Source organism: Rhincodon typus, chromosome 15, assembly GCF_021869965.1.
Source record: "Rhincodon typus isolate 14 chromosome 15, sRhiTyp1.1, whole genome shotgun sequence".
Classification (NCBI taxonomy): Eukaryota; Metazoa; Chordata; class Chondrichthyes; order Orectolobiformes; family Rhincodontidae; genus Rhincodon; species Rhincodon typus.
In genome coordinates this window covers 30,034,739-30,056,471 of record NC_063346.1, presented here as the reverse complement: position 1 = coordinate 30,056,471, position 21,733 = coordinate 30,034,739, and the positions used below count along the sequence as shown (strand labels likewise).

Sequence of the window (21,733 nt, the reverse complement as noted above, 5' to 3'; positions counted from 1 at the left end):
GTATGTTGGTAGTTGGGACAATGCAGGTTCAGTAAAATTCCTCAGAGATAGTAAGAACTGCCGATGCTGGAATCAGAGATAACACTGTGTGGGGCTTGACGAATACAGCAGGCCAAGCAGCATCAGAGGAGCAGGAAAGTTGACGTTTCGGGACGGGACCCTTCAGAAAACCCTCTGGTGGCGCTGCCGGTGGAGAGTGGTGCGGTTCAATCAGACTCCTCTAGTGGCGCTGCCGGTGGAGGGTGGTGCGGTTCAATCAGACTCCTCTAGTGGCGCTGCCGGTGGAGGGTGGTGGGGTTCAATCAGACTCCTCTAGTGGCGCTGCCGGTGGAGGGTGGCGTGGTTCTGAGAGTTCCCGTTGGTGGCGCTGCGGTAATTTGGTGTTCGGTGTGTTTCTGCATTTTTTTAACCGGACGGAGGCCTTTAACGATGGAGGATCAGGAGTTGGAAATGATTCGGCGGCAGAGACTTGCTGAATTACAGGCACAGCGCGGGGTAAGGGCCGCTCTCCGTGAACAGGCTGGAGGCCGAGTTCACTCCGGGAAAGGAGCCTGGTGTCTGGCCGCTGTAGTGGGCCGTGCACTGATTCACCACTGTGTGGGAGAGGGGAGGCAGAGCAAGGGAGCTCCCTGACTTTCTGCTCAGGCACAGATTGTCTGAAACTCCCCTCACATCTTGGTTAGCTGCCTATTTGTCACTTATGTTTCACTCACGCTTTCTTTGCGTTTATTTTGACTCCTTGCTGGTAATTCACCTCTCAGACGTACTGCAATATCTCCCCTGTGGCCATCCCTGATCTGGAGCATGTTATTCTGCCAGGGTAGGACTATCTCACACGTTTCTACCTGTCATGCTGGAAAGAGGTTTGGTTGCTGTCTGCAGTAAAGATTCCAGCTGATTTAGCCAGGAAATACTGTAGCTGTCATATGCTCGCCACCACCAATTATTGTGATCAGATTTTATGACCAGATTGTTAGAATGTTTACAATACACAGTAAAACAAAACTGTTAAACTCAGAATTGTTGGTAGATTTGGTGGTGTTTATAGTTAATGTTTTGCTGTCAAAATATATTGAACAGATCTCAACAATTAATGTGTAAACCATTCAAAGACTTGTGTTAAAGAAGAAATGCCCTAAGAAATGCAAATTGCTGTGGTTTGCTGGACAATTTGCTTTGTCATTTACCTTACCAAGACCCACTAGGAAGTTAGACTGACTGTAATAAACAACACAAGTACACTTTTGATGATCAAATTGATGTTACTGCAAGCTAGTCAATCTTACTGGCTCAAAATGGACAATTTAAACTCTGCCTCATTCCTGTAAGCACACATAGAACAATCAGGTGTCTGTAATGGCTTAAGTGGAAATATAAAACACTGGAAATGCTCAGCAGATCAGGCAGCATTAATGGAAAGAAATAATTAATGTTTCAGCTTGATGACACTTTGTCAGAATCTCATGACTAGGATTTGAAATAGTGTGACCATTAGTTGTTGTAAACAGGAAGATGGTTATTGGTTGGCTTTGGATTAAGAATAGAGAAAACCAAAGGATAAAAATTTCTGGCCTGCCATCTCTAACATGCAAAGCAAAATGCTGCTTCTGTGATGAGGCAGGCATTAAATTATAATGCTGAGGTGCTATTTAAAATGTATTAGACCAGACAGTAATGTAGCAAGATGAGATTTAAATTAGCATTCCAAAAGGAACAAGTGAAGAGGGCATTCAGTAGAATGCACACCTCTGTCATACTTTATTAACTCAATGTGATTACTTTTACACAGCTCTTCCTTAAGTCTTTTTTTCCTGCCTGATCGATGCCCTGGTATTACAAGTTTGATTTTTTTTTGTTAGGGACTTTTATTGAGGAGACTTCAGGCCAATCCACAGCCAACATCCTACTCTGAAATAAAACAAAGAACTGCGGATGCTAGAGATCTGAAACAAACAAAAACAAAAACAAATTTCTGGAGAAATCCAGAAGGTCTGGTAGCAACAGTGGAGAGAAGACGAGAGTTAACATTTTGAGTCCAGTAACCCTTCTTCAGAATGGAATCTGAAAACTCTGCCCACCTTTGATAGCTTTGACAAATTCTACCATAGCAGCTGGGACAGTCAACAGCATTCCACATAAAATAACCAGAACATTTGAAATCATAGTCAACTTGCCATATCTCCTAATGTTACTGGGTCCTTTCAAAAATTCCAGAATTTGGAGATGTATGTTTGCAAAAAACTAATCAGTTTTTCCATGGACCAAACCCTAACTGTGCATCAAATTTGTTGAAATCCCTCCTTGAGCTTTTGAGATATTATATAGATATAGACAGTTTACACACAAATAGACTGTCAAACCAGTGCAAACATTATCTTTATCCAGGGATCAGAATCGTTCTTTTTTTGAGGGTTTCTAGGGATTTATAGGCTACTTGTTCATTTTCTCGAACTCAATTATTTATTAAGTGAGGCTGTCACATAGCAACCATGACTTCTGTATTTGTGTTGATATGTGTTGTATTTGGAAGCACACAAAAGCAAATTTGAATAATTAATCAATATCCTCAAATTATCAACTCATTAAGATGAGGAGAAATTTCTTCTCTCAGAGAGTAGTGAATCACAAGGAAAGCATTAATTTCTTAGACATAACAGTATTTAAACTGCTGCAAGACAGCAGCTGTAAATTAATGAAGGTTTTTTTCAAAAGAACTAACAAACACTTCTACACACGAAAAAGCCATCACACTATACCTTGTATAGACTGTTGAGGTTGCAGCTAATACGTTTCCATTGTACTTGAATGAAGCCAGAATATTTTAATTAAGCAGTTAAAACCCTCTTTACTGCATTTTGGATCTCAATCTTGGATGTATATTTAACAATTAAGTGTACATTACAGTAGCATCCACTGCATTTTTCCAAGAATAGTGACTCCTAAATTTACACAGCCTTAAAGTTTCCACATTCATGTTCAAGGAATTTATTATCTCGGTGATTTAAAGTTTTCTTAGATCCCCCTTAGCTGAGTATTTCTTTGTCAACAGGTTTAAAGCTGTTCTCTTTCCTCTGCAGCCTCCCCTTGGAAACTCCATTCCCCAACACTCCATTAATCCTCTTTGAGCCTTTTCAATCCCCCATACCTTTCTTGCAGCTTCCTTTTCCCCTCCCCTATTGCAGTTTCTTTCTCTACGACACCCCTACACCTTTCTCTTCCCAGAACACTGCTGTAGCAAGCCTCCCACCCCAACATCAGACCGATTAGACAGAATCCTGGATCCTGCCAAAGGAACCCTTGTCCCAGGAAAAGGCTACCTGTCCCACCTCTTCCTTACCTCAGCTCCTATACATTGCACTACTATTGGCTCCCCAGTAGAAGCCTCTCAAACACCACTGACTTTCCAAATTGCTCACTACTCCTCCATTGCAGGCTCTTTCCCTCCCACCTTTGCTGCTGATAAGTTCACTTGTGAGCATATCAATAGCAAGCACAAGGTTGAATCAGCCTGTGATTAGAGAAGCAAATTCTTCACTATTTCCTTCCATCCTATTTATGTGGATGACTTTTAACTGCAAGTTAATTTTGTGCGCAATTCATGGAATTTTGGGGTGGTTGTTTGCAGCGCCCCGTGTATTTTGACTTGTCCCTGCCCTCTGTCTTAATGATTTTTGCTGTTTACAATTCATTTGGTAGATAAAAACATTCCATTCTTATACCAGGTTTTACTTCATGTCACGACACAATTACATAACTGAGGTATTTCTAGGTTCTTCAAAAATCATTTCTTAGACATGCTATAATAATTAATTGTCAGCTTTTTAAATGAGTTTGCATCCGTGCAGTAGATATCACAGTTTGTTAATTATATTTATTTTATCTGAATTTAGGATGCTCCTGATGATCACCAAAACCAGCAAGAAGCGAAACAGCGGTAAGAAAAAACAGACTGCATTATTTAACGTTTGCACCTCCCAGCGAAAGGGTAAATGGTTTAACTTATTCCAAAAGCCTTCCTGTAAAAAGGGACTGTGAGAGGGCGGAGGTCGTGAAAGGGTGAGATGGGATGGTATGCCATGCCATGCCCTTCATATTTATCTTCTATGCTGTTTTAGAAAAATAATCTATCTGATTTAACATTTTAACACAACCAATGTGAAGGGGTTTAAACAGTTCAGTGGTGTGTTATCCTGTTTTTGAATTTGGTTTCTGATTACTTGAAATTCACATTTTGATTCTAGTGAAAGAAGTCTGCAGCAGCCCTCCTTCAGTAACATTATTTGTATTTTCTTGTGTTTGAATTTATTGGAAGTAGTGCAAATTACATGTTCTTATTCATGCCTTAATGTGAACAAATTATGATTGCAGGGAGTCAGAAATGAGGAACAGTATTCTTGCTCAGGTCTTAGATCAATCTGCTCGTGCTAGATGTAAGTAATAGAAAACTCGATGTTACAACTCAAATTTAAAAATGTGATAGAAAGCAACTTAATAGACTGTAAGGTCTTTAAAATGGTTGGCATTGGTGTAACAGAATGATTTTCAGGAAGTAGATGAAATACATTAATTAAAGTTTACTGTTGACCAAAATCAGCAAGAAGTAGCAACAAGAAAGACCCACATGCTAAGTTTCTCAACAAGGTATGCATCCTTTCTTCCTCCCTCAGCTTCTGCACTGACCAAACTCATCCTTAATTTCTGTTCCTTTTGCCATTTCTGATTTTATGGCCTCCCTGTTTTCTCAAAACCATCTCCTCTTTAGCCCATTTGTTGCTGAAACACTGTGCCTTCATCATTTAGAGATACAACTCTTCAAGCATTCTGCCGATCAGTGCTCAACCATCTGGAAATATTAGCTTGTCTAAAACTCTGCTTCCCTTACATTTACAGCCAACTCAACCATCTAATCTGACAGACCTCTACGATTTCCGTGTATTTCTTATCAGTGACAACTGCCTACCTTCTTTCAACTCCACTACTTCTTTATTTACCTTTGAGGAATAAGCTGTTTCATCCCACTTTAAACATTACCATCACCATCTCGTTTAATGCTCTTGTGGCCAGCAAACTGTTACTGTTGTTCATCCTGGACATTCACTTTGATAGGATGCCCACATTTGCTTCCTCAGGTTTAAGGGTACATATTTTACTGTATTTCACATAGAATTGATTTAGGTCAAGCTTTGGACAATTTGGCCACTTCAAGCTCTGCATATCCTAATTGTCCCTATAGCAGACACCACTCAAGGATCATTCTAGGCTTCCTTATTGTCATTTGCAACAGTTTCCTCTCCTCAGATACTGACCCCTTCTTTACAAATTGGCCATCATCAAAAGCAAAACACATTTTAATCCTCTGTCTTCACAAACTACAGCTACAACTTGAGGATTCCTGTTTTTTGCAATGCCATTGTCTTTCCAAATCTGCGCTGACCTTTCCTTTATCTTCATGTATTGGTCTTTTCAATAAGGTTGCCATTCAAGAAAGCTAATTTAAGTCATAAATGAAATCCTTTAATATGTGCTTTATTTATTTTCATCCTCCTCAACCATTTTATGGTCTTAGACTTTCTTGATATTCGTTAATGTTTAGTTGATGCTTCCTTTCTATTGTCTAGCTGAGTGAACTTTTCTTGCTAGTTTCCACTTTTACTATCTGTTTGCAGCCAGAGCATTTCTAGCAGGACCTTTTTTCTGGCCCCTGCTCCATTATTTCAGGATTTTACAAAGAAATCTTTGTTTCTGCATGTTTGTCTAAATCATCTGGGTGCCACGGTGACTCAGTGGTTAGCACTTATGCCTTATCAGTGTCAGGATCCTGGGTTTGATTCCACCCTTGGGCGATTGTCTGTGTGGAGTTTGCATGTTCTCCTCGTGTCTGCGTGGGTTTCTGCTGGGTACTCCGGTTTCTTCCCACTGTCTAAAGATGTGCTGGTTAGGTGGATTGGCCGTGCTAAATTGTCTATAGTGTCCAGGGATGTTAAGGGTAGGTGGATTAACCATCGGGCTAGGGTAGGGGTCTGAAGTTGGGTGTGATGCCCTTTGGAGTGCTAGTGCAGACTCAATGAGTTGATTTTTCCACACTGTAAGGATTCCATGATTCTGTCATTAGCAGTGTCCTCCAAACATGTATGCTATGTATCAAGTTCTGTGTATCAACCTCTCAAACACTTCTGTAGAACCCCTTGGCCTCTGTATCATTAGGTAGCTTGTCTCTGTCCAGTTATGGATGGGTGACAATTTCCTCCATTTAAACATAGGGGAGATAAAGCTGCCACAAATTCGATACCATTGCCAGTTCAACTGCTGCTCCACTCATTATCTCTTTCCAACTCCCGCAACATATTTGACCAAAAACTGAGCTTCTGGCTCCATATCCTCTCTTACAAATGCCACCTACTCCATCTCCAGTTTCACCCACCTCTGGCTCTCCTTTAGCCCATTTGTTGCTGAAACACTGTACCTTCATCATTTACAGATACAACTCTTCAAGAATTCTGCCAATCAGTGCTCTACCGTCTGGAAATGTTAGCTTGTTTAAAATTCTGCTTTTCTTATCCTACCTTAGATCCTGTCCTGCTCATGCAGTACTCCAGTGCTCGCTGAGCTGCACTGGCTTCCGCTTCCCAAAGCTTCGATTAAAATTCTCATCCCTCAGCATTTCATTAATGGATATATTTAGTAGTTGCAGTGATAGTGAGTGTAACTAATGGTTCTAGCAATTAATTTGTTAACCAGTGTCTGTATAATCTGGTCATTTGCGCAAGATCATAACTGCCAAAGAACAAATTGAATAGGTATTTGATACTGAAGCAAAATCCTGCAGATGTTGGAAATATAAAATAACGTTGGACATATTCCAACAGGTCAGGCAGCAGAGAGAAGCAGAGTTAGCATTTCGGTTTGATGACCTTTCCTTGGAACTAAAAAAAAAAGAGATACAACAAGTTTTTAGCAAATACAGATGCTTCCGTGGGGGAATTCAGAATAGACTACATGACCAAAGGATGATAGTGACAGTAGAAGATGATGAGTGTGGAACAAGTAAAGAAACAAAAGATGTTTCCAGAGGAGGTATAAATGGGCACAGCAAAATTGCTGCTATCCAGAAAAAATTGTGAGCAGAGACTACAATATGATACTATTGAATGCAGTGTTGTGTCAGGTATTATAATGTAAGCGTTCCGCTACTTTCTTAAATAGACATTCAGCCGATCAGTTTACCCCTTGTATCCAATCATTCTTGTATAGAACAGCTTGTCCATTGACTCCTCTCACATCCTCAAGAAATGGTCTTGTTGGACCTGTGCAGATCTGGATTTTACCTGCTTTGGCTTTGAATATAGTTGTTGCAGACCTACTGAGGTGCATTTTATCTCTTTATCTCTTTTTTCCAGTATATTGACAGTTGTATCAGTGGTGTTTCTTGTGGTGTCCAGGACTGGAAAATTGAGTCTGCTTTGCTTTCAGTTCCCTTGCCTTCACGTGACCCATGTTGGATTCTTCCCTTTCTTAACTTCTCTGTCTTCATTTTGGGGTTGGTGGTAGGCTATCAGTCAGCATCTAGTATAAACTCATTTGCACAACTGTCTTAACTACACTTCCTCCCGTGCTCTTTTCTTCAAGAAGTCTACTTTTTTCCGGCTTCTTTATCCAAATTTGTCAATCCCACTCCAAACCAGTACATTCTATGGGTTTTCCTTTTTCCTCTAGCAAGGATTTCCCCCACTTTTGTTAACAGGACTCTCAAGAATGTCCATTCAAGTCCTGCATTTCTGGTCATCCATTTCCTTCCCACCCAAAACCACAGTACAGACTCTCTTGTTCTCACCTTCTGTTCCACATATTGTCCTCTTCATTTTCACCACCTCCTGCATGATGGTACCATCAAATGCTTCTTCCCCTCTCCTTTGCCTTTTGCGTTTGAAAGGAACTCCCTATCCAAAGTAACATCCCAGGCAAGACTGGAAATGGAATACTTTGCATTTTACCTCTTCACTTTCCATCATCCTTGACAGGTTTTCATTTTACAGAATATGCTCACTGTAAAAGTTTACAGCTTTGAGTTTAGTTTCATTTTAATGGTGCGATGGTAACGTTTACATTTTCCAGATGAAAGTGCTAATTGCTTATCATTTCAAGTTAGTGTATTCTATTCAATATTTATGTGTGACCTTCTGTACTTGAGTGGATGAGAGAGGGTTAGGGAGGTCAAACGCAGATTGGGTGAACCCTGTGCGAGTGCCTCCATTAGTTCCTAGGTGTTACCTGGAGCTACTCGTCAATAATTCTGATTTTCCATTCCATTCTCACTCACCTCAGCATTCTGCACTGTTTCATTGAAGCTTGATGTGATCTTGGGAAACAGCATCTCAATTTCCAAATAGACACTTGATAGCCCTTAGGATTAAATGTTTAGTTCAACAATTTCAGCTCATAACCTTTGTGTACATTTTTTTGGTTAGACCTTGTCCACCCCAGTCCAACACTGGCATCTCCACATCATACATTTTTTTTTCAGGCAGCAGCTATTGACGATGATTCTGTGATTTCCATTTTCGTCACCTCAACAGCTTTTTGTTTCTTTTTTTGTCTCTTTGCCATCTCTTAGCTCACACCATTTTTCCACTGTAACACTTTCATCTGGGGTGGCACGGTGTCTCAGTGGTTATCACTGCTGCCTCACAGCGCCAGGGACCCAGGTTCAATTCCAGCCTCGGGTGACTGTCTGTGTGGAGTTTGCACGTTCTCCCCATATCTGCGTGGGTTTCCCCCAGGTGCTTCGGTTTCCTCCCACAGTCCAAAGATGTGCAGGGGAGGTGGATTGGCCGTGCTAAATTGCCCATCGTGTCCAGGGGATGTTTAGGTTAGGTGAGTTAGACATGGGAAATGCAGGGCTAGGGGATGGTTCTGGGTGGGATGATCTTCGGAGGGGTGGTGTGGACTTGTTAGGCTGAATAGCCTGTTTCCACACTGTAGGGATTCCATGATTGTTTTATCTCTCCCGCTGTTCATCTTGCCACAGACATTCCCTTTCCTTGCCTCTATACCTGCCTAAAACCTGTTACATCTCGAAGTTTCTCCAGTTCTGACAAGAGGTCATCACACCAAAAGGTTAACTGTAACTTGCTCCCCAAAACCTGTCTGTCCTGCTGAATATTAGTGGAGGTTTGATACCAGGTGATGAAAGTAAAAGAGCTGTTTGCTTATTGTTGCTCACCTGGTAGTGTCCATATACTGTTCATGGTTGAAAAACTAGCATTATAGCCTTGTGTATTGTATAGATTTTTCTTAAAAGGCATAGATCAAGGATGAAGCTTGTAAGTAACTTAAGTGAGAATTGTCTGGTTAACTAAAATTTCCTATGATTAAATCTTAAAAGCAAATATACCTGTAATCTTTTTTTAACTTTGGAGTTCGTGAAATGGATTGCTGGGTAGTGAGATGGATGTTTTGCACCTTTAATGCTGAGTGTGAATAACATTTCCAACGAGCAATATGTTTTATTACTCCTTGTACAGCATTGCAGGAACACAACATCTTCTTTCATCCACCAAGTGGGATAATGATTGGGAAATTTTGAAAAAAAATTTTGAAAAAAAGTGTTGATGCATTTAAGTTTAACTTCTGATTTTAAAAATTGCCTAGGTTTGCACATAGCTTTTAGTTGGCCTTTTTTGAAGCACTCCTTAAAATGTTTCCTGTATACTTAATATCATTTTATACTTTTTCATTTCCAGTGAGTAATTTGGCTCTGGTGAAGCCTGAGAAAGCCAAATCGGTGGAGAATTATCTAATACAGATGGCAAGATTTGGGCACCCTGGTGGCAAAGTAAGGCACTGTCACCTTGGATATAACAAGCTCCTGCTCTTCTCTCTATTAAAATTGCTTTTTTTAATATAAAAATGATGAAAACTCAAAGCGAACATGCAGCAACAGGAAACCATTAAGAAGGCAAATAGTATGATTCAAAGGGATTGAAGCAGAAAAACAAAGATATATTGTTACAGTTATTATTGAGAAATAGAATGCTGTGTACTTTTTCAGTCTTCCTACCTGTGATGGATGGACTTGCATCAGGAGAAGTACAACAAAGGTTTGTTAGACTCCTTGGATGAGGGGATTGCCCTTTAAGGAGAAGTTGAGCAGTCAATGTTTTTAATCCTGAAAATTTAGATGAATGAGAGGTATTCTAATTGAAACACACAAAATTATTAAGAACTTGATGGGGAGATGCTGAGCTGTGTAGAAGGGAGTCACAAATCAGGTGTCCACTAGTTAAGAAGTTTGATGAGAATCTTTTTTACTGTTTTGAGTTATGCACTGTAATTCTCAGTGCCCTGGATATTGAGCATACTGATGCATTGAGTTTATCCAGATCAGAAATTTGATTAGCTTTTGGGTACTGGGAGGGATATGAGGGTAATGTGGAAAGGTGGAGTTGAATTAGATGATTAGCTTTGGCCTTATTGAATGGAAGAAAGAGTTTCATGGGCCACCTGTCCCAATACTCCTAGTTATGTTCTAACATTACTGTTCTTCTTGCATTTAAAAAATGTTTTCATTTTTGTCTTAATTGACAGCAGTTATCTTTAGCAAACAACAATGATGAAAACAGTTCTAATTTTAGTGTTTATTGAACATGCTATGTGCTGTTGATCCTGCCGTGGTCGGTCATGAAATGGTAGGATGCAGTTTCATTCTTACCATTCTCCAAAGATCAGGTCCATTCATGCTATAACCAGGAACCAGGAAATCAAGGGACTGTTTGTCCCAGCCTATGCTGACCATTGAGAAAAAGCCACCTAGTAATGGATGATTGCGCAAAACCGTTGGTATTCTGAGTGCTGTGTTCAGGCATGTACACAGCATTCTATTTCTCACTAATGACTGTAATAACACATCTTTGTTTCTCTGCTTCAATCCCTTTGTATCATACTAGTTTTATAAGGCATGTGAAGTGTGGAATGTTTCTTGGGAAGTTCTTCATGAAAATGTGGGAGATGAAGAAGGTAATTAACACTTTAAATGTTTTTCAATGTTGGAGTTTTCGGTAAATCCTAACTTGCGTAGAAAATGAGGCCGATTGTTGTGACATTCTGGAATGGATTGTTAAAATATGACATGACCTCACAACAAATGTAGAAAACCTTATTACTGTTTGTTTTTAGATTTCTGAATCAGGATTGATTGAAATCCTTGAGAAAGTCAACCAACAAACGGGAAAGCAAACTATTGTCAAGGTAATTGTTGATATTTGTAACTGGTATGATTAGGATTGTATTGACTAACGATTTAAGCTCTAATATATTTAACTTTTAAAAACCTGTTTTTGTTATCTTATTTTCTACCAATTGAAATATAGTGGGGCTACAGATGCATTCATCTTTTGAAAATAAAAGTAAAATAGATGCTTTAGCTATTTTGATGGAATTGTGTAAAGTGTTTGTATTGGACAATTTGAAAATAAAAATCTAAAGATATAGACCGGGATCTAGAACATACTCTGATTTTACTATAGGAATTTGAAATGTGCCCAAACCCCACCATTGAGATACTGTAAATAGATGCATGCTTTAAGATGCATGCTGAGCCACACAATCCAAATATACCATTTATCAACATAAAAAGGCAACTTAAACCACGACTTGAAATGTAAAGTGCCCAATTTCCAAGGAATTTTTATCTCGCTGAAACTCCCCCAGTTAAAAAAAAGTTAGATTGTTTAGTTAATTAGGAGTGCAATTTTCTAAACTGTATCTCAAACATCTGAGACAATTGAACCAACACTGTTGGTTACAAGTCTACCATACAATAACATACCAGTTTTCTTCATAATATGTAAGTCTCCTGGGCTTAACAGAACTCAACTACTAATCGGTCAGGAAAATAAAATTTTATAGAAATGCTTGTTTTTACTGTTTTTTTGAACAAGTAGCAAAATGCTTTTCATAAATAGATCTTAAAACATCTGCAGTATTCAGACAATGAGTTTGTGGATCATTTTTCTCAAAGCCTGGAACAGTGTTGTGATCAACTACTAATCCGGCTGCTCCCATTAAGACCATTACTTAAATACTCTTTGTCAGGAAGTAGAGCTTTTAGATGAGCCCCTAATTTCCTCTCCCCAGTAGAGGTCAAATTATCTCAATACTTAGAGCTGTAACTTTTTTTTTAGATAGAGCTTGGATTAAATATTTGGAAGAGTGACTTGATGGTAAGATAAATGCTCTGTGTTGAGCTTGTATAATTATAGAAACCACACAGATTTTTGAAAAAGCTGACACTTTTCATGTACTTTCCTTATTTCAGTTTAACAGAAGAAAAGTAATGGATTCTGATGAAGAAGATGATTACTGACTTCTGAACGTACAAAAACTTAATTTAATAATATGGGGAATAACAGCTAGAAAAATATGCTGTCAGAGGATGGATGTATTTGATATTTTTCCCCTTGTTTACTGAGAGAGTTCCTCTCTGTATAGTTTGATATCTGTGGGTGGAAATAACAAATTCTTGACAACTTGGTGGTTCAAAATGCTGTTTAGAAAGTATAGCTGGGGGGTTGTGTGTGGAAATTTACACGAGACTGACTTTTTGAAAAGGCGGAACACCATCTTAACCAATTTCCCTGGTTACTCCACTCACTGCTGAGAACAGCCACTAAGGCCAAGTACAGTTGTGTGCAGGTAATCCTGATTAATGTCTAAATGGAGGAAATATCTGCAGTTTTATTTCAATCAAGTTTGAATTAAACTGCTACACTGCAGAATTAGAAAAAAAACAGCTGACATGTAAATTGGGGATTTTTTGCAACAAAAGCAAATGCAACTTGTTTTGCATATCTAAGTATTGTTTTTTTTTTAAACTTTACTCTTCAGGAGCTGCATTTATGGAAAATTGTTGGCAAACAGATTTTCATTCTATATGCTCTGTGGGCCACAATGTGCTCCCTAATGGGAGCGGACAAGTCAGCCCTTTTTGTTTTGTTATTATGTGGGTAATAACTTTGAAATTTAATTTAAAACATTACCTTTCAATCAGTTCCCAAATTTAGTCCAAACCTCATTGCCTGTACGTAATAAAGATGTACTTCATTTCAGTTATGTTGGTGTAGTCTGAAATTACTGATTGTTATAGATTGTTGGAATATTCACTGATGGAAGTAAAATACTTCTGGAAACCTGAAATTAAAACAAAATGCAATGAATACACAACAGGACTGGCTGTACCAGTAAAGACAGAAATAGCTATTTTGAGTCAGTGTAACTCAAAACACAAATGAAATATTTGTATGGCCATGTGGTATGTATCAATGAAAAATGAAATGATACACAAAGCTAAATTTTAAAAATTTACAGGGTTAAAAATAAATCCAGTAGTGAAATATATTTTCTTAAAGATCCAGTGCACCATGAGATGATCTCCAGTCTTGGGCAGCAAGATCATCAAAAGCCCAAAGATTTTTGGGGAACTAATGGTCTACCATTACCACCAGACTATTAATCCAGAAACTCGGCTAATGTTCTGGCAGATTCAAATCCTGCCATGACAAATGGTGGAATTTGGATTCAAAGAATCTGGAATTAAGAGTCTAACGATGACCATGAAGCCATGTTGTTTGTTGGGGAGAGGAAAAAAACCTCACCTGGTTCACTAATGTCCTATAGGGAAGGAAATCTGTCATCGTTACCTGGTCTGACCTACATGTGACTCCAAACCCACACCAATGTGGTTGACTCTCAACTGCCCTCTGGGCAATTAGAGATGGGTAATAAATGCTGGCCTAGCCACAGATTGAAAGTGAATTAAAGAAAAAATTGTCATGCACTATTTTATGATTGTCACAAATTTTACATGAATTGTAGAGAATAGTCATCAGATCCACTTGCTATATTCCTCAAAGAACTGCTACAGTTGGGAGGTGAAATGAAAATTAGTTTGGCCAATAAAGCAGATGGGTGTTGAACTTATTTTGCCTGTGCAAAAGCACATAGGAACATACAAGACTAGAAAAAAAATCTGTAGCCTTAATTGGTCAGAGATGATGAATTTTCAGAGAAGGGCAACACATTGAGATGCTAGGCAAGCAATCTAAATATTTAATACTGTAGGTAAACATTCTCATTAAGAGTTCAAATCAATAAGATTAGACCATTCAGCTGTTTGAGTCTATGCTCAGGTAGTTGAGGCCAGCTATGATGGTACAGCATCACAACCTTTTGACATCTGCATTAGGGTTAAACAGGATTGTGTTCTGGCACTGAATTTACATGTTCTTTGCTGTTATAAGCCTTCAGGAACTATCTCTGTGACTACCTCTTGTCACTACAGTAATTAAACTACAATTGATGGACTAATTGTCTTAAACTTGCTTCTTACTTTCTGCATTTTTTGCAGAGGGAAATATGGTTATGTACCTAAGCAGTCAGTTTTAGTATGAGGGCTCTTTTTGAGATATTAGGTACAATTTAAATGTTTACAGATGGTACAAAAGTCAGAAATGCAGTAAATGAGAATTGTAACAGACTTCAGGAGCATACAAGCCTGACGATAGAGACAGGCATGTGGGAGATGCCTATTTACTGTAGAGAACAGAAATTATGCAGTGATAAGAAGAATGAAGAGAGGCAATAGAAACTAAATAGCAGACTATGTAGTAAAAGTTCATGTAGACTTTAATTACTTCCTCAAAGATCCTCAGACACCACCTTCCAAACCCACGACCGCTTCCATCGAGAAGGACAAGGTAACAGATATATGCGAACACCATTACCTTTAAGTTCCCCTCCAAGCCACTCACCTTCTTGACTTGGAAATATGTCACTGTTCCTTCACTATCACTAGGTCAAAATCCTGGAATTCCCTCCCTAATGGCATTGTGGGTCAACCTACAGGAGGAATGCAGCGGTTCAAGAAGGAAACTCTCAACCACCTTCTCAAGGGCAACTAGGGATGGGCAAGAAATGCTGGCCAGCCAGCAACACCCAGGTCCCACAAGTGAATAGTAAAGAAAAGGGTTAGATAATTTTCTTAAAATGAAAGCCTGGTCAGTGAGGTCATTTGATGTTTGCAATCAATTAATCTTATGCATATTTAGGACTTGTGATATATAGCTTCATAAATTACTTGATGATATGATCAGAATACGTAACATCATGCAACAAATTAAGCAGTCATGACTGATTATTCAAATTAAACTTTTTTGGCAAACTTGACAAGTGGAAACAAAAATTAATCTAATAAGTATCGTTAAAAATAAACTATGTTTTTATCAAAATTCTAGCCGGTATCATCTGGGAAACAGTTTATAACTTCCTTTTACTCCATCAATATAGGGCGGCTCAGTGGTTAGCACTGCTACCTCAGCACCAGGCACCCAGGTTCACTTCCACCCTTGGGTGACTGTGTGGAGTTTGCACAGTCTCCCCACATCTGCATGAATTTCCTCCAGGTGCTCCGGTTTCCTCCTACAGTCCAAAGATGTGCAGGTTAGGTGGATTGGCCAGACCAAATCACCCAGTTTTACAAATGGACTCATTTTCAAAATTAGTATTTTAAATGCATTTAAGCTGTACATGGCTAAAATAGTGCCATCAAATATTGCATTCAAGTGACCAAAATGATGATAAAAGAGTTCCTTTGAATAGGTTACACTTGCAGCATTCATTGTATACTGTTAAATGCTGGCTGGCATGAGGGGTAAATAAAATAATCCAATCTTTTCCACAAAAATGTTTATTTTTGAACAATTTGTTTATATGAATAGTAACATTCCTCAAGCACATTTATAAAATTAAATAAGGCACAGACTGTTATAGGAAGTCCTAGAAAAATACAGACACTAACAGAAACAAACTTTATTTGTGCTCAATAGGAAGTTTGGCAGGAGTTTAAAAAAATACATTTTTGATGTTTTAATGTTAAAATCACATTGCCAATAATCGAGAGTGAATTGTTTTTATATATACACAAAAATACAGATGCATAGCTAATGGAATACTACATAGTAGCTCATGAACAAAGCTCCATATCCCTACATATGTGCAAAGTAAAATATTGCTACTGCAATACATTTATCCATAGAGTTAAGTGCTTTCTCCTTTGTGACTGCATGGTGGAAGTGATCTTCTTACACGGTGACAATTTTTATCCAAGATTTCAGTTTTAGTAGATCAGTTCTCCAGCTGAAGGAGGTGGTGATCACTGCAGTCCTTTTATGTGTACATACAATATGTGAGGTACCTACTTGGAGGCATTTAGATTAGCAGCTCCTTTATGCACAGTTTTGGTTCAAAATTCATCAATATCTTTGTGGTTGCCTACTTTTGCAGTATTAACTGTCTCCAAATCTGGTGAATCTTGTGAATGATTACAAAGTTGTCCACACATTCCCACAAATTCGGTGTTTCCATTTACATCATTCAATTTACTGGGTAAACAGTTAATAAAATCTGTGTCCCTCTTGCCTTGATAATTAGTCTCTGTATGATTTGCTGCAATTAGCTCTTCTTTCTCAGCTTTAAGATCAACAGCATAATTAAAAAATGATGGTGCACTGTGATCCTTTGTTTCAGTTTGTTTCAATTTTCTTTTGTCAAAGGACTTGATTGCCAGCTGTCAGATCGTTATAGAAACAATGCAAACGTATACAAATTAGACTATTGACAAACAGTTTTTTTTTAAAATTATGCATTAACAAATATTCTTAAGCTATTCAATGTATTTGAAAAAGTGTCACATCCAAGTTAACAAGGCTCTGTCTAGATCACGTTGGGAGCAGAGGCCTGGCCAATTGCATGACAGGGTGTGCGTGTGGGCGGGGGGTGCAGTTGCCATGGAAAATTATGTAAAAAATTAAGGGGGCAGGTAAGACTCAGTGTAGGTTATTAAAATTACCAGAACAAGTAAAAGGATAGAGAATATGGAAAAGGTCAGGAATTTAACTTGAGGCATTGCAGATGAAGTGACAACTATGAGAAGGGGGCAGTCAACACAAGACTGAGGGTGTTGTATTTGAAACAAGGTAAATAAGCATGTAGCACAGATTGAAATTGGCAGGAACAACGTTGTGGACATCATAGACTTGGCTGCAAGGGCCCTGGGTTGTCTTGTTAGTAAGAAATGAAATTAAATTGTTAGCAAAAAGCAATATAGAGTCTGAAGGCATAGAATCCATGTGAGTACAGTTGAAGAACCCCACAAAGGAAAAAAAGACCCTGATGGGAGTACGTGGGCAGAAAATAAAATAAGGAGAAAGGCACTATTATAAAAACCATGGGGGACTTCTATATGTAGATGGACTGGGAAAATCAGGTTGAAAATGGATCTTAAAAAAAGGAATTCAAGGAATACCTAAGATTTTTTTTTGGAGCAGCTTATGGTAGAGCCAACTAGGAAACAGGCAATTCTGAATTTGGTGATGTGTAATGAGGTAGATTTGACCAGGGAGCTTAAAGGTGAAAGAACCTCTAGTGACCATAACATGATGTAATTCACCCTGCAGTTTGAGGAAAAGCTGGAAATCAGATGTAACGCTATTACAATTGAGTAAAGGTAACTACAAAGACATGAATGAGGAGGAGATGGCCAGAGTTGATTGCAAGGGGAGCTTGACAGGGAAGACAATGATGGAGCAGCAACAGCAGGAGTTTTTGGGGGTAATTCGGGAGGCACAGCAGAAATTCATCCCAAGGAAGACAAAACCTACTAAAGGGAGGATGAGGCAACCATAGATGATAATTCAGGAACCACTGACATGGTTTTGTTGCCAGATAACTCCAAGAAATGTGTCACGAACACAAGAAACTCTTCTCTGCATTCAAGTGATCAAAGCATCAGATTTAGTAAATCTGAAGGCTCTGTGCAAGGTGCTCCAAAAGTCTCAGATGTCTGAGAAACCTCACCACAATTCTGCAACTGTTTCATGATGATACAAGATTACAACTGCCTTGAGTGGGAGATCTGAAACAGTGAAAATCCAAAATGATCCTGAGCAATGGTATGTGAATGCCCCATACTATAATCTATTTAGCAGTATCTAGAGATAGAGAATTGAAAAGCAAAGAAGTATTGTAAAATCTTTTTCAAACATTGGTTAGAGGCAGATTTGAATGCTGTTTTAAGAGTTCTAATCGCTATAATTAAAATAAAGGTTATCAAGGCATTGGGAGAAGGTGAAATAAAAATTAATGGAATGATACCAGAACTGAGATGTTGTTGGATGTCAGGAATGATTGAACAGGTTGAATCTCTTTATTTCTGGACAAAAGACTGAGGTGTGATTGGTTTAGGTCTTTAAGATCATGGGATAATTTGATAAAGGTAGATACAGAATGAGCTTCCATTACCAAGCAAAACCAGAACTAGGAAATACAAACATACAAAAGCTACAAATGAATTTAACAAGAATCCAGAAGAAACCTCTTAACCCAAATGGCGGCATCATGTGGAACTTTTATCATATGAATCATAAACAATAGGCTGTGAACACTGTTTATAAATTAATTAGTAGCATTATTTGCATCAGAAGGCTTCCTTATTTTCTTATAATTATCTGATAAAGTTAATCCAGTTAGATTTCATACCTGATGGATTAAGAGTTCATCAAATTCAGGGCTGCTTTTGTCTCTTGTAACAGTCTTCTTTAAATTCTCAGACCTACAGACAAAGATTTAACTGAAACACACTCAATGCCGTAGAGTCGCGGAGCTGTACAGCACGGAAACAAACCCCTCGGGGTCCAACTCGTCCGTGCCTACCAGATATCCTAAATTAATCTAGTCCCATTTGTCAGCATTTGGCCCATAACAATCTAAAACCTTTCCTAGTCATATACAAATCCAGATGCCTTTTAAATGTTGTAATTGTACCAGCCTCCACCACTTCCTCTGGCAGCTCATTCCATAAACTCACCATCCTCTGCATGAAACAGTTACCCCCTAGATCCCTTCCCCTCTCACCTTAAACCTTTGCCCTCTAGTTTTGGACTCCGCTACCCTGGGGAAAACACCTTGGCTATTCACCATAGCTATACCCTTCATGATTTTATAAGCTTCTTTAAGTTCACCCCTCAGCCTCCAATGCTCCAAGGAAAATAGCCTCAGTCTATTCAGCCTCTCCTGACCGCTCAATCCTGGCAACATCTTTGTAAATCTTTTCTGAACCCTTTCAAGTTTCATTGAAGAAAGAGTCACATTCACAGCAAGGCGCAGGTTTTTTTATTCTTTCCATATTAGAGTTTTACTTACCTGTTAAATTTATGAATAGATTGCACAAGCTGGATCCTTTTATCAGTGAGTTCATCAATTGCATCTGGCTTCGTAACAAATGCATCAGCTGAAAAACAAAATAGGTGGTTTTGATACTGAAAGGGAAACAAACAAATATAGGAATATAGATTTCCTCTCCAAATTTCCTCTCCTCTTATTTCCAGATTCCTTTATCAGAGGACGATATTACAAGTGGCAGTCCCAGTCTGGCTATTCACCTTCAGGTATCACTGCCAGGCAGAATTCTGTCCTCACCTTATATCCATACACAAGAACTTTCAGCTGTGGGAATCTTAGTTCATTTTCCTCATTTCTGACCTGGGAACACCACTGTCAAATAGAAAATCCATGCCTCAAGCACAGGAACAGCAGGAAACCCTACAAATTAAAAACCTACAGTCCAGAATGATATACTAGATGATTAACTTGAAAGAACTGCTTACATTTCTTTCTAATAGCAGCAGACGTTGATGTCTGGGTAGCATTTAGTCTGAACACATCATCTTCGTCAGTTACTTGAGCAGATACTGTTTCCAGAATTTTCAAAATCTCTACATTCTGGGCAGGTAAAACAGAAAACAAAGTAATGTGTAACTTCTAAGTGTTTATAAATATTATTGTTCAATATTTAATATTCAGTATTAATTTAATCTGGATTTAAGCAATCACTTTATATGAAACAAATTGGTCTCTTGAAACAACTTTCTTTACATTCACTCAAGCACAAGGAATAATTAGAGTGTACAGTAATACTGATAAGGACTAAGGAGAACACAGAACAAGGAGGAAGTTATTCAGATCCTCAGTCTACTCGGACATTCAACTGAAAATCATGGCTGATTTGTACCTCATTATTTGCTCATCCTCTATATACCCTTTGATATGCTTGCCTTACAATAATTTATCAATCTCAGTCTTGGAAATTTCATTTGGCCAAATATCCACAGCCTTGTCAGGAAAATGCTTCCTAGATATACTCTAGCATGTGCATGAAAGTGCTTCTCAGTTTTTGTGCTTAAATAGTCTAACACAAACTTGAAATCAGTGTCCCTTCGTTCTGGATGCTCTCAAATAAAATTGTTTATTTGAATTCCCTCTATTTACTTCCTTTGTAATTTTAAAACTTGATCAGATAATCTCTCAATGTTTCAAATACAAAAGGAATAGAAAATATAACTGGCCTTCATAATTTAACTCTTTGACAATCTGCATTTATACAATGCCTTTAACGTAGCAAAACATTCCACATGCTTCATTTTTAGACACAGTATAGCATCTAGCCAAATAAGTATTTATTCAGACAGGTGACAGAAAATCAGTTCAAAAAAGTGGTTCTGAGGAATTCTCATTCTGACGATTCAACACTCCGCTGCTTCCAACACTAATACGCATCATTCCTGGGATTTAGTACCTAAGAGCACTCCAGATGGAGTGTCAGGCAATGAACACCTCCAACAAGAGAAAATCTCACAATCTCTCCTTGACATTCAATTGCATTACCATCACCAAATCCCCCACAATCAACTTCCTGGAGGTTACTGCTGACCAGAAATTCAACTCTACTCACCACATAAATGCAGTGGATACAACAGCAGGTCAGAGGCTAGGAATACTGCAGCGAGTAATTCACCTCCCGACTACCCAAAGCCTCTCCGCCATCTACAAGACACAACTCACTCAAGTCAGGTGTGTGATGGAATACTCTCTACTTGTCCGGATGAATGCAGTGCCCAACAAACCTCAAAAGGTTGACACCATCCAGGTCAATGCAGCCCACATGACTGGTACCACATCCTCAAACATTCAGTCCCTCCATACCAATGCATGTGTAAATGCCATTCGTCATCCTGATTTGGGAAACAGTGCACTGTTCCTTCTATGGCATTGGGTCAAAATCCAGGAATTTCCACCCTAATGGCATTGTGGGTTAGCTTACAGTAAATGGACTGTAGCAGTTCAAGGCAGCAGCTAGCACCATCTTCGAGGGCAAGTAGGAATGGGCAGTGACACCCACACCCCATGAATGAAAAAAAAAAGCAGCAGCACATTCTTAATTTTGTATTCCAATGCCTTCAGGATAAAAAGTGAATCTCCCATTAACCCTTTTCGACTTTTTTTTGTACCCGGTGGTAGATGTTAGATCCCTGCAGAATGTCAATGATCACATCTCACCAGAGAACATTCCCTTTAACCACCACCTCCACCCTCCCCTTAAATGGAGAATTATAAAGTACACATTCAAACTTTGGAAACTAGCATGTAAGCCTGATAGATTAAGCAATCAAACTAATTAATGAAAAATTGCAAAACCAGGTCACCTAGTGCCTAAAGACTGTCATTTTTTTTGAGTATGTAATGTAGATACAATCAAAACCAAACAATTGCAGGAAAATAAACATTACAAATCTTAGGTTAGCAGTACATTTTAAATTATTTATTGCCAACGAGCCTACACTGCAAA

General features: G+C 38.7%; 2 protein-coding genes across 5 annotated transcripts in view; one reads left to right on the top strand and one right to left on the bottom strand.

Moving 5' to 3' along the window:
• Nucleotides 1-310: 310 nt before the first annotated feature.
• pdcd5 (programmed cell death 5) lies at nt 311-13,107 on the top strand. Its single transcript, XM_020530032.2, has 6 exons — nt 311-495; nt 3,891-3,934; nt 4,369-4,430; nt 9,741-9,832; nt 11,173-11,244; nt 12,314-13,107. Exons 1-6 carry the CDS (start codon nt 430-432, stop codon nt 12,359-12,361), a joined length of 384 nt encoding a protein of 127 aa, XP_020385621.1. The 5' UTR covers nt 311-429; the 3' UTR covers nt 12,362-13,107.
• Nucleotides 13,108-16,026: 2,919 nt separating this feature from the next.
• Nucleotides 16,027-21,733, bottom strand: part of ankrd27 (ankyrin repeat domain 27 (VPS9 domain)) — a 94,527-nt gene continuing 88,820 nt past the window's right edge. For all 4 annotated transcript variants that reach the window (XM_048605537.1, XM_048605538.1, XM_020530034.2 and 1 more), the window contains 4 exons: nt 19,716-19,830; nt 19,252-19,339; nt 18,589-18,661; nt 16,027-16,618 (listed from right to left, as the gene is read on the bottom strand). In XM_048605537.1, coding sequence (XP_048461494.1) covers nt 16,295-16,618; nt 18,589-18,661; nt 19,252-19,339; nt 19,716-19,830 — 600 coding nt within the window. In that variant the 3' untranslated portion in view covers nt 16,027-16,294. The remainder of the gene's footprint in view (nt 16,619-18,588; nt 18,662-19,251; nt 19,340-19,715; nt 19,831-21,733) is intronic.

Coding starts and splice junctions, on each gene's coding strand:
- pdcd5 (XM_020530032.2), top strand. CDS start 430: ATGGAGGATCAGGAGTTGGAAATGATTCGGCGGCAGAGACTTGCTGAA. Junction 3,935..4,368: donor CAGCAAGAAGCGAAACAGCG/GTAAGAAAAAAC, acceptor TTATGATTGCAG/GGAGTCAGAAATGAGGAACA. Junction 9,833..11,172: donor TTGGGCACCCTGGTGGCAAA/GTAAGGCACTGT, acceptor GTTTGTTTTTAG/ATTTCTGAATCAGGATTGAT.